Source organism: Lagenorhynchus albirostris, chromosome 7, assembly GCF_949774975.1.
Source record: "Lagenorhynchus albirostris chromosome 7, mLagAlb1.1, whole genome shotgun sequence".
NCBI classification, from domain to species: domain Eukaryota; kingdom Metazoa; phylum Chordata; class Mammalia; order Artiodactyla; family Delphinidae; genus Lagenorhynchus; species Lagenorhynchus albirostris.
The window spans coordinates 10,214,856-10,228,036 of NC_083101.1; the positions used below are offsets into that span (position 1 = coordinate 10,214,856).

The 13,181-nt window shown below is 42.2% G+C and overlaps 1 protein-coding gene and 1 non-coding gene across 4 annotated transcripts in view; one reads left to right on the forward strand and one right to left on the reverse strand.

Moving 5' to 3' along the window:
* MAPKAP1 (MAPK associated protein 1) overlaps positions 1 to 13,181 on the forward strand; it is a 231,265-nt gene that overhangs the window by 177,460 nt on the left and 40,624 nt on the right. For all 3 annotated transcript variants that reach the window (XM_060154358.1, XM_060154359.1, XM_060154360.1), the window contains one exon: positions 8,592 to 8,732. In XM_060154358.1, coding sequence (XP_060010341.1) covers positions 8,592 to 8,732 — 141 coding nt within the window. The remainder of the gene's footprint in view (positions 1 to 8,591; positions 8,733 to 13,181) is intronic.
* On the reverse strand, positions 12,297 to 12,403 carry LOC132523979 (U6 spliceosomal RNA). The gene has a single exon (XR_009541743.1). It is a non-coding gene; the product is annotated as a U6 spliceosomal RNA (small nuclear RNA).

Below are 13,181 nucleotides of genomic sequence, written 5' to 3' on the forward strand. Positions count from 1 at the left end.
TTGGTGTTGATCAGATGTTGCAGTTCTTAGATATTTTGTCATGTAAATTGTCCAAAATGCCCAGGCTCTTAAGAAGACTCCGTTACTTTTCCTGTGTTTTGAACAGGGCAAAGACACAACGGAGGAAAAGGAAGTGATGGGAATTCTGACATCAACCTAACTTCCAGGCAAACCTGTAATGAGCCAGTGGTTCAGACGCTTGAATGGTCATGCTTCATCCTGTACAGGCTTCACCCTAGACACATATTTGTTCATTCATCCCCCAAATATTGACGGCCCCTCCTCTGGGCCAGTCGCTGTGCTGGCGCAGTAGAGGATACACAGCCCCTGCATCATGGAGCTCACAGTTGTGATGAGCGCTGTGAAGGGTATAAAAGAGTATAGAGCAGGGGCCTGGAGCTGGTGAGAATGGGAGAAGAAAGCTTCCTTGAGGAAGAATAAAAAGGAGTTATTCTGCTAATGAATAAGAGGAATGTTCCAGGCCAAGGGACTACTTGTCCAAAGGTCTTGAGAAAGAGCTAGGTATATTTGGGAATGAATGAATGGAGTGGAATGAAATGAGCAAGGGAGAGAGTGCTGGAAGATGAGACTGGGGGACAGGCAGGAGTTTGAATGCAGCGCCGACACCTCCCCCACCCCCACCTTCCCACCTCCATGATCCGCTCTCTTTAGAAATTCTACAAACCAGAAATCGTTTCTTTCTGATCACCTCATAAAACAAGATTATCCTGATTTATTGAGGGTCTGAAATCTCCCTGTGGAAAGGCTCTGACTCCAAGAGTTTAATCAGTTAGGCACTGACAGCAAGGATCCCTACGCTGGCTGTAGCATGGCAAATTCAGTGAAGGGTGTAGCCTACAGTACGACCCTGACGGCTTTGAAGAGATTACCGCAGAGGGGCAAGCAAGTGCGCGTGTGTACATTATAGTATATCACCTATGGATTATTTTTTAGAGACCAGCAAAAATGACTAGTAGCCAAAGAGAAGTGTTTAATAGAAGAGAAGTTTGGGGCTTATGAGTCTTTGGGGATTTAAACGGCCTTTGGAAAAAAAAAAGTGATGGATGTAGAAAGCTAAAGGAGAGTTTTTCCTCCATGACTCACTCACACATCTAGCTTTGAGTCTTACAGAAGGAGTAGAGGGAGTTAGGTTTTATCCCTGATTGTTTGTTCTGGCAAAGGCAGGTGTGATTGTGTTCTCCTTAGATACTGCTATGGCCCATGGATTTGTACATTCCCAGCCCATCCAAGGAGCATTTTACCCAAGGGGTTATGTGGTGGTTAAGGGCACAGTTTTGGAATTAGACCTGGGTTCCTTTCCTAACTCCAGCTTGTATTAGTTGTATGGCTATACTAGCAGGATGACATTCTGAGCCTTATTTTTCTCACCTGTAGAAAGAAGATAATATTATCCAACTTAAAAGAGCAGTGAGAAATTTAAATGAGATAATATATGTAAAGTGCCGAGCATTAATGTCTGGCATATATAGTAAGCATTCAGTAAATGTTAATTGCTCTTGGAGTTGTTGTTGAGGCAGGATCCCTGTCTGGTAGGGCATCTGAATTGAAAACTAGGAATGGTGTGTTAGGTTCTAATAACCAAGGTAAATACAAGGGATGGTGTACAAACTCAGGTACTGTTATGGCTAACCTGTGTGGCATCAACCTCATTCAGGCTGCCAACAGCATTTATTGAACATCTACTGTGTGCTCTGTAGGATGGAATGTTCTTGCCTCCAAGGAGCCCATGGTCCAGAAGGGGAGTACAGATGCTTATCGTGTAAGAGACTTATCATGAGAGCCTTCAACAGAGGGAGACAGGGTTTCAGGAAAGGGATCAGGAAAGATTCCATTTGGACTAGACCTTGAAGTGTATAAATTTTAAAGAGTGGAAAGGACATTCTGGCCAGATGGTATAATCTGAACAAAATCCAGTTTAGCTGAAAAAGGCATTGTTCTGTGTGGGGAGTAGCAATAAGGCTGCAAGATAGAATGGGGCAGAAGGTATTTTGTTTACTCTTCATTCAGCTGTTTGCACAGCAGTATTTTACTGTATGCTGACTCCTGAGATGGTCAGTGCCTATCTCTGAAGACTTCTCCCCCTCCACCCCCCCCATTTTATTGTCTACTATTCCCCTTCACAGACTCTTTACACCAGCCAAATACAAACACTTGCTGCCATCCTCCTGCGTTCCTGAAGCACTAGCACAGCTCTGGCACACGATTGGTGCTGGGTGACTGCGGACTTGGGAGGAATGGTCAGCAGGGCCATCATTGCTACAGGGAGTGTACCTATGAGGTAAGGATGTAGCAGAGGCCCTCGCACTTCCAGTTGAGTTCTAGACTTGGCGTAGATCTTTTTGGAGATGGAAGACGGAAGTTGCTTTAACTTATACCTAGATTAGCCCTTTCAGACTTGGCGTGAGACTCATTGAACCATAAAATGAAGTCTGATGTTCCATGTAGTTTGTGTCTATGAACATAAGACATCTGCCAGAGGCATACAGTGAGTTCATCTGAGCTTTGATTTAATCATCAGTGCTCATTTGTCTGAAAGACAGTCACGTATGTACCTGTAAGTATCTCCCTCAGTTCCAGTGAAATCACGAAGTATATGAAAATGCTTCTTAAACAATATTAGTTGTAATTTGCCTTGATCTGATCATGTGGCAAACAAGCCTGTCACTCTAACAATGTGTGTACAGGCTTTCTGTTTGTTTTTGTGTTTGTTTTCAGGTATGTAATACAGACACAGAGCTGTAACTGCACTTTTCTGTCCCATCATGGTTGTCCAAATGGGCATCCAGGAACAATGAAAACATGGCATAAGAACCAATAAAGGCAGCAGTTCTCAAACTTTTGGGTCTTAGGACCTCTTTACACTCTTAAAATTTATTGAGGGCCTCAAAGAGCTTTTGTTTATTGAGTTATATCTATTTATTAGGAATAAAAACTGAGAGATTTTTAAATATTTATGAATTCATTAAAAATAATGGTAAATCCATTATATGTGAACATAAATAACATTTTTATTAAAATTTTTTAAATAAAATAAAAATATTTTCTTTTAAAAATTTAATGATAAGAGCACTCTTTTATTTTGGTTTGGGGTTTTTTTTGTTTTGTTTTTTTGTTTTCCTTTCTCTGAAAAGCATTTATTTTTGTTCCACCAGGAAGATAAGTTATTGACTAATCTCCTGAACCAGTGGGCAGTATTTTCTGTTTTTGCAAATTTCTGTAATGTTGGCTTTATAGAAGACACCTGGATTTTCATATCTACTTCTGCAATCAGTCTGTTACAATACGTTGTTTTGGTTGAAGTATATGAAGAAAATTTGGCTAACATAGATAGATTGTTGGAAACAAGGGGAGTATTTCAGTAGCCTTTTCAGATAATAGTGCATATTAATATTTGTTGCTATACCAAAACTCAAGTGATAGTTTCCTAAAGGTTGGTTGCAATGTGGAATCAGAAACATATCAATGAACTTTCTTTATTACTTTGTGCACTTGTAAGATATTAGGCATGAAAAGGGCAAATCATGTCTTACTGTTATTATTATAAAAATAGTACTGAGGTTATGGACCCGCCTCCCCCCACACCTGGGGTCCTGAGCTGCACTTTGAGAACCACTGACTTAGAGTTTACAGTTACCCACACAGTCCCTGTCCTTGCTGCTGCTTGTAGGAATGTGGTGACACTGGAGGGGCAGGAGAAGGAACATGACTCCGGAGTCCAATAGATCTGTCCCAGCTCCGCCTCTTTCCAACAGTGGAACCTTGGGCAAGGTTTTTGACCTGCTCTTGACCCACGGTGTCAAGAGTTAGGATTTGAAACTACATCTCTGAACTCGATGTTCCAGGTTCCTTCCAGTGTTATTAAGCCCTAGGGCCACATCCCGGCTCTCTCTCAGTACCTCCTCTTTCTTTCTTCGGTGCAGCCCTTACACACCGCCAGCCTCCTCCTTCCCCTCCTCTCTGCTTCCCTTTGCTCCCTCTTCCCTGGCCTGGTGTTGCCATTAAGACAGGTGCCACTCCTTGTTTCCTTTTTTTCCTGATTCCTTACTCCAGACAGCTACGCTCCTTCCTCTCTTGGATTTTTTGCTTGTTCCCCAGCGCTTTCTGTATCATGAACGTGCTCTCTGTCATCCTTCCAGAGCCTGTTGTCAGTCCGTTTGAGCTCTGGTGCTCAAGTCACTTTTAGGCCCCCCCCCAAAAATTTGATCTATCACAATACATCTTTGAGTTATTGCAGCTCAAGCGTTTTGACACAATACATTATGGTAATCCATGGCACATAGAGACATTAACACTCTCGACTTTGACAAAATACATTGTGAAGTCTTTGAAGGCACCATTACAATTTATCTTGTCATTCATGAGGAGACCCAATTCAGCATTAATGTAGATGAACACAGTGTGGCTTTTGTTTCATTTAATTGCTTGTGACCTTTTTAATTGCTAATTTAACAAAATACCAAAGGGTTATATTTCAATTAAATTAACAGTTTGGGGAGTGGTTTTTTTTAATATGTTTATTTTTAAGACATTCTGGTTCTATTTTTTACTTCGAGTAGATAAAAATGTCTTCTCTTAACAGAAGTCGTTTTGGAATGTGAAGTTGATAGTACAGTAATATTTTTAATATGCACTGTGGTGCAGTATTAAGCATCTTTCATGTGTGTTTGGGTTCACCCCTTTCCAGAAGGATACAAACAGTAAAAATGCAAAGTCAGAACTTTCCCGGTTAAAAAAAAAAAAAATGCTTTTGCTGTAATGCTCTGCTTCAGATGTGTGCCTTTAGATTAAGTGTCTGTTGCATGCATCATTTATTGGGCACTTCTCTCTGCCTTGTCCTGTTTTCTTGGTGTTCTGTAGTGAATTTGTAAGCTCCTGAAGGTCGGGAACCCTGCCTTATCTTCATCAATGTCCCTTCCCAGTCTAGCACACTGCAGGCATGGGGACAGTAGTTGCAGGTTGCATGGCTGACTGATCTGTACACACAGACACGTCCCCTCCAAGCAGAGGAATTCCTCAGCCTACTTTGAGAAATGGCACTGGAACTCCAAAACCAGAAGTTGTTCCCATTCAGCAGATAACCTGCTTGGGGGTGAGCAGCGTGTATCAGAGGTGAGTGCAGGACTGTTTCTTCCTTCTCTGCTCCCCCGGTGCTGCTGCCCTTTTGACCGTAAAAGTAAACACACCCCTTGTCAACCGGGGCAAGGCTCAGAACTCACCCAAGTATCAAGGGGACTTAAATCCTTAAATGGGATATGAATTTACACTGTCAGAGAGTAGAAGGTCAATGCAAGAAGCATTAATGTGTTGAGCCAGCTCCAGCTATATAAGTCTTGAACAAAATTAATATGAGGAAACTGACAAGCCTTGCTGGTTATTCCATAGCTTTAAGACCTCTACTAAAATCGTATCATCTCATCTGCCCATTATTAACATTTCAGCAAAATATAAAGTTTTCATTAATCTCGCACAGCAAATTTAGGAGTGAAAACTGGCACTTGTTTGAGCTTTTAGGACTACATTAGCTGGTGTATTAAACAAAATATGTCATTCTTCAGTAGCTTCTGCAAGAAGCTAAATCAATTTCCAGTCATATTTATGCACCACTTTATCTAAAAGCATCTAAGATGCTTTATTAGCAGCTGGCATTGAAATTGCTCAGTAAAGAATTATGTCACGTTATAGTAATTTTTAAATTAGTTTTAATCCAACCTCATAAAACGTAAAACTCTTAAGTGTGGTTTTTTTTAAATAATTGGCATTTTAGCATAATGAGCTGTTACCTCTTTCCAAATCAAATACCTGCAATATTTAGAAAATACTAATTGGTAAAGAAAACAGAAGTTCTTAAGCTGAGTTGTATCTAATAATGGCATTTTCTGAGAAAAGATGGCTTTAAATGATTTAAAACATGAAAGGATTTTAGTATTTCTCCAAAATTCTCAGTTTAAAAAGTTCTAAAGTAAAAGTAAACACATCTTGGCAGCTCTGTTTTAGTAAAAGGTATATTTGGAGAAAGTGAATAACTATTTGAAACTTTAATTTCTAGCCAGCCTCTTGGCTTGCGATGTGGACATTACTCTGGAGACAGTAGCGATCATGATCACAGCATCTGTATCCAAAATCACAGGTGTTCCAGAGAAAGGAAACAGGGTTACCAAATGACCCTTGCAGACGTCGAGTGCAACTTTGCTAGTCTTGGCAATGTGATGCTGGTTAAGTCACTACGCCTCTCTGATCCTGGGGATACGGCACTCGGTATTCATCCAGTAAATTGTTATTGAGCTCTTGCTTTATTCTGTGCGTGGTAGCACTAGCAGGGTCTGGGCTCTGGTGTTTAGTAAAGCAGTTACTCTGCCTCTGCTTTTGGGGTTACAGTCTAGTGGTGGAGACAGACGATTACTATCTGTGATAAATAACCTGAAGGGAAATGCAGGGTGCAGTGACAGACGGAGCTGAGCTAGACTTAGGGTTCCTTGGAATGTCACTTGAGCCAAGCTCATCAGAGGGATGGGGAGGAGGCCTGGAGAAAAAGGCCAGGAGGGAGTACAATGGGAAGAAGGGTGACCTGGGTGGAGAGGCCAACACGTGGGACTGTGTCACAGGCATTCGGTGACTGGCCCGTTAAGGCCGAGGCTGCAGCCTTACCGAGGGGAAAGCATCCTTGTAGGTGCTAGAATGGTCCAAGCTGGGAATAGGTGTAGTGTTTGGAAATAAAACGCACAATTCCTAATAAATTAGTTAAATGTGAAAGCATCAGAAAACAGCTTTGCCTTAAAAGCCTCCCCTGTAAGGAATAACTGTGGGAAGGAAAGTGTGTAATTGGTAGGCATGGAGAATTTTCCAGTTTTATGCCCAAATCTAGAGTTTTCCATTCCTCCAACTCTGTGCCAAGGAGTTCTCTCGTGGTCTCCCTGTGGAACCGTCTCTGTGTACTCATCACAAGGCCTTGGGCACCCCGCTCTGGTTGGCCTCTTCTAGACAGACGCTCCCTCCCACCAGCAGCCACACCTTCAGAAGACCACATTTCAAACTCAGGCATGGGGGGTGACGAGAGTTAGTTTAGCTTTGCTTATGTGACCTTGGGCGTGTGACTTTGCCTCTCAGAGCCTCGGCTTCTTCATCTGTGTAATACGAAAATTATAGGACCTACCTACCAGGTTGTCTTGAGACTTAAATGCATGTGTGAAGCGCTCAGCACCGTGCGTGATGTATGAGTACTCACCTGTACTAGCTATCGTTGTTATTATTGATTGATTTGTTTATTTAGCAACATTTAGTGAGAGCATGCCAGTTACCTGTACTGCTTGCAGGAAAAGATGTAGAGATGAATAAGAGACTTTACTGATCCTCACGAAGTTTCCAATTTAGGACACAGCAACCACTCAGCAATTCTAGTGCAAGCCTAAATGTGATCCACTATGACAGGAGAATAAAAATAATCATGACTGCTATTTATTAAGCGTATTACGTACTAGATTCTCTAAATATGTTTTGGTATTCTGTGGATGGCAGATGCTGGGGTTGAGAGAAATAGTCACTTGGCCAATATCACATAGTAAGTTAGAGGCAGAGCCAGGAATTGAGCCCAGGTCTCCCTGGCTCCAAGTCCAGTATAAACCAGCTGCCATGGAGTTTAAGAGGAGGTGGAATCTGAGCTAGCCTGGGTGGAGTTTTGACAGAGGGATGTTCTAGGCCAACGGTACCACATGAGCAAAGAACCAGAAGTAGAAAAACCTGAACCTATATATAGTGTGAGGAGTTTGGGAAGAGCTGAGAGAAGGTATGTGTTAGAAATGACAAATAAAATGGGAAATTTTTGTTTCAGCAAGATTGTGGACGTCCTCGATTGCTTGACTGAAAAGAGTGTGCTTCATTCAGGAGGGCTTGGGAAGCCAGGGAAGATTTTTGAGCTCCAGTCTTCTTATTTGTCCCCACTATCAATATCAGAGTACTTAGTGCACACTACACGTTTGATGAGTGAATGAGTGATCAAACCTTTAGAAAGATAAATCGGAAAGTCCTGTAGTAGCTGGACTGCTGAGGGATCCTGGTGGCCAGAAGGCCATTGAGGAGACCGTTACAGCCGTCTGAGCGCGAGCAGGCTCGTACCTGAACCACTGGAGGCTGTGGGACGCAGGACAGGAAGCTGATAAACAGTTTGCGAATCGTGGGAAGAATAGGGATTCTTCAAGGAGCATGGACTACTTTTATGATCAGGAAAATTAATAGAAAAAGAACCAAGAAGTGTGACCACCCATGCTTTTGTGATTTTGACTTACTCTTGTGGAGACAGAGCTTCTGGCGAGCAGGAGTTTTTCTGCCCTCTGTATTGCTGCTGCCCAGCCAAGGGCCTGCCATAGAACAGGCAGTGTTTGTGGAATTAATTGTTCAATGATTAATGTGTTACCATTCTTTGTTTACTGGAATGGCATTATTAAGTCATCACTCAGCCTTTTCTTTTCCAAATTAAATAGCCCATATTATTTTAATTTATCCCAAAGCATTTTCAGCAGACACCATTTGCCAAGCCTCATGTATCTTTATGTGTTAAACTGCTTTTTCCTCCCCAGGTTCAAGGGCAGACGGGGTTTTTGAGGAGGATTCGCAAATTGACATAGCTACAGTACAGGATATGCTGAGCAGCCACCATTACAAGTCATTCAAAGTCAGCATGATTCACAGACTCCGATTCACAACTGATGTACAGTTAGGTAAGTGTGTCAACTTTCTATCAGTGGTCAATGTCGAAATAGGGAAAGAAACAACATACAACTTTTATGTGACCTGAATGACTAACGGTAATTTGTTTACAGAGAAGATGTTGAAGCAGTGAAATTTAAAGTAACTCCTTTTTCCCACCTGAGTGCTCTGTCTTGTCTTCTTTTTTATGAAGCAGAATATTAGAAATAGAACTAACTTGAGACTCTTTGCAAACTGATTGACTTACGTGAAGTTCCATAATTTTCATTCTGTAATTCTCCTACATCCTATCCTTAGAACTGCTTTGTAACATTGCTACTTGCCTTTTCTTACTCCATGAATCCATTCCTTATTCATTCGTGCCTTTATTCGGGAAGCTTTTTAATGATCTCAGAAGTTATATTTGGATCCTCACCAGATAATCTAGAACTAAAATTCAATTAATATTTGGGGTTAATTTGTTTCCATTAAGTGCTAAATTTCTGTTTTGACTTAAACCTAACAGAGGTAGAAAAAGTGTCGTAGTAGTCAGCAGAATATGAATACGCCAACATCATCACCATCCTCATGGCCGTCATCTATAGGTATGTGCGTGTATTAGGCACTGTGCTCAGTGCTTTACATGCACTACTAACTTACCTAAAAGGTAGGTGTTTTTACTGTCTCCATCTGACAGAGAAGGTAAATGAGGTGCAGAGAGGTGAAGTCTCATGCCCATGCTCACACAGCAGGTAGGTAGTGGTATCAGGGGCAGAACCCTGGTCTGGCCAACTGGAATGCACCTGCTGCATAAAAGAGGATGATGGGAGGGCAGGGGAGCGGGTACAGGTGCCAGGCTTACCCAGTCAGGGAGCTGAGCTACTCCCGGTCTCTGCCGAGACCTCTGCCACACTGCCTCTTCCTGGGCTTCGTTTGCTTCATGCGTAAAGGGAGAAAGTTTGAATTCTAACTCTAAGGCTCACTAATGTTATGGTCCTCACAAATGTTTTGTAAATGTCTCATAATAAAACCTTTTCTAATGTGGGCATTAGTGTGGCTAATTTGTAATAAGTCTCAAAAAGCTCTCAAATATTCATCCCAACTTGACCGACAGGAGCTTGAGATATGCTGACAGTAGCTTACTAATTAAGAGATGAGCATCAGAATCACATCTGGTTTAAATTGTGGCTCTGTCGACAACCAGCGGTATTAGGCAAGTGTCTTAATCTTTCTGAGGCTTGATTCATTCTGTTTAAGTGGGAATATCAGTGTGCCAGCCTCTTAGGATTGCTGTGGGGAATGAGTCAGATACTCCACTTAGCTTAGCGCAGGGCCTGGCAGTTGGTAGACTGTAAGTGAGCTGTTAGTGGAGAGGCAATAGAGTGGAAGCTTGGAGGACAGACTGAAGAGTTAGAAGCCTGGGTTCAAACCCTGGCTCATTCATTAGCTGTATCAACACAGTCAAGTGATGCAGAGCCGCAATCTCCTCCTCTGTAAGATGAAGATAATAGTCTCTGTCTCACAGATAGGGTAATTACGGGGATGGAAAGTCATTATCACACGCGCAGTACTTAGAAAGGTGCATGGCACATAGCAAGTGCTCAGTAAACAAGAGCTTGTAAGATGATGGTGATTCTGACAGACTAAATAGATGAATTAGCACCCAGTATCTGAATTGGAACACACACAACCTACCTTTTTTCCCCCTCCGTAAACCTCTTTCTCCCTCCTCACAAAAAAAACTCTAAAGTGGTAAAAATTGCTTATTTAATGTTAATTCTTAAAACATAAAGTTCTTCAGCGTTGTTCTTCTAAAGATGCTTTTTCTGGTATCTCTCATAGAAGTAAAATTAATAAGGCTGCTCAAAAACAAGCCAGATGCCCAAAAAAGGGGGAGAAAGCACATGTTGTATGATTCCATGTATATAACGTTCAAAAGTACACAAAAGTAATATGTACAAGTAATGATAGTGGTTATCCTGGAGAGTGAAGAGGCTCTAGTGACTGGATGGGGGAGCATCTGGGGTACTGGTAAGGTTCTGTTTCTCGATCTGGGGGCTGATTACATGAGTATGTAGACTTTGTGGAAAAGTCAAGTTATATAAACTCTTGGGATTTATACACTTTGTATATTTTCAATTAAAAGTTTGCTAGGGCTTCCCTGGTGGCGCAGTGGTTGAGAGTCCGCCTGCCGATGCAGGGAATGTGGGTTCGTGCCCCGATCCAGGAGGATCCCACGTGCCGCGGAGCAGCTGGGCCCGTGAGCCATGGCCGCTGGGCCTGCGCGTCCGGAGCCTGTGCTCCGCGACGGGAGAGGCCACGGCAGTGAGAGGCCCACGTACCGCAAAATTTGCTAAAATAAGAATGCTACTCAGACATCATTTGTGTTTGCCTGCAGTTCTTTCCCAGTAACAGAGGGTCTGCTTTTTCTGAGTGGGTCTAGTTTTAAGAAGCCCAGTAAGTAGCCTGACTGCAGTCAAGATAGAGGTTCAGGGTACAAGGTGAGGATTTTCCCAGGTGAGCATAATCCCTGCTGTTCCCCAAGGTGCAAAGCAGTGCCTTGGAAAGATAACCAAGAGCGAGGCTTCTTTCCCCACATTTTTTCCAAAGGCAAAAAGCCAAACTTGAATTCATCAGATTCTGATCTGTATATTCATTCAAAGGAAAAAGTCCACAAAAGGGTCTGTGCAGAGAGCCCAAGTTCTGCAGGCAAGAATGGGTTTGAATCCCAGCTTTACCACTTGCCTGCAGTGTCAGCTTAGACAAGTCCCTTCCCCTTTCAGGCTTAGTGTTTGTCATTTATGAAGTGGGAATTATAATGTTTACCTTTCAAGGTTGTGTATGAAAGTGGTCCATAGTAGCTTATCTTAGTGCTGTTATCATTGTCATTATTATGTTTATTTTGCCTATTGCTTTCTCTCCTAGTCCACCATCTTTTTTTTTTAACATCTTTATTGGAGTATAATTGCTTTACAATGGTGTGTTAGTTTCTGCTGTATAACAAAGTGAATCGGCTATACATATACATATATCCCCATATCTCTTCCCTCTTGTGTCTCCCTCCCTCCCAGCCTCCCTATCCCACCCCTCTAGGTGGTCACAAAGCACCGAGCTGATCTCCCTGTGCTATGCGGCTCCTTCCCACTAGCTATCGGTTTTACGTTTGGTAGTGTATATATGTCAGTGCTACTCTCTCGCTTCGTCCCAGCTTACCCTTTCCCCTTCCGCCTTCCTGTGTCCTCAGGTCCATCCTCTAGTAGGTCTGAGTCTTAATTCCCGTCCTGCCCCTAGGTTCTTCATGACCTTTTTTTTAGATTCCATATATATGTGTTAGTGTATGGTATTTGTTTTTCTCTTTCTGACTAACTTCACTCTGTATGACAGACTCTGGGTCCATCCACCTCACTACAAATAACTCAATTTCGTTTCTTTTAATGGCTGAGTAATATTCCATTGTTTATATGTGCCGCATCTTCTTTATCTATTCATCTGTCGATGGACACTTAGGTTGCTTCCATGTCCTGGCTATTGTAGATGGAGCTGCAATGAACATTGTGGTACATGACTCTTTTTGAATTATGGTTTTCTCAGGGTATAAAAATATGGAACGCTTCACGAATTTGCATGTCATCCTTGCACAGGGACCATGCTAATCTTCTCTGTATCGTTCCAGTTTTAGTATATGTGCTGCCAAAGCGAGCACTAGTCCACCATCTTGAAAGTATTTACCCAGGTCACTCAAATTAAGTAGTGGCTCTATTGGCAAAGTCACGGTGGAGACTTGTCAGGTAGAAATAGATGATGATAGTAATGCAAGTGTCTCTGCCTAGAGCATTGGATATCAGAAGTGAGGTGACTGGAAGCTGGTCCCAGTCACCTCTAAATGCTTCCAGTGGCACACATAGCACCCTCTGGTGGAAAGCCACAACTGAGGAACTTCTAAAATATTAGATGTTGTCAGAACATTTGTTTCTGTTATGAATCTAAATTCAGTCTTTACCGTTATAAGCAAAAACTTCATTAATTAATCCTAAGTAATTTTGTGACAATCGGATAAACTGTGCCCACGAGTACTATATCATGCAGTGAATAAGTAAGTTCATTTCCTGTTCGCATGTAGATGAGCTCAGGTATGTATTAAGACCCTTACTTCCTTCTTGGAAAGCAGATGATAACACCCTTTTCATTCTCACAACAACAACAAAAGGCTGCACACAGTAGTCCAGAAATTCTTTCTTTCTGAAACAGCATCTACTGCGAAGTTCAGGGCAGCAAACATTCTTTATGAGCATTCAAGTGAGTAGCTGGATTCTGAGATCAGTAAATAATTTATTTTATTTCAACTGACTAGCCGGGTGCTTCAGATCTTTCCTGACACTGATGGATGGTCTCCTCTGCTCGTCCATCCTGTGTCAGTCAGAGCAGAGATTCCACTTGCCCCCTGTGGCAAGTTCTTCTAAGTGGTGTCTGTGTGCGGCATT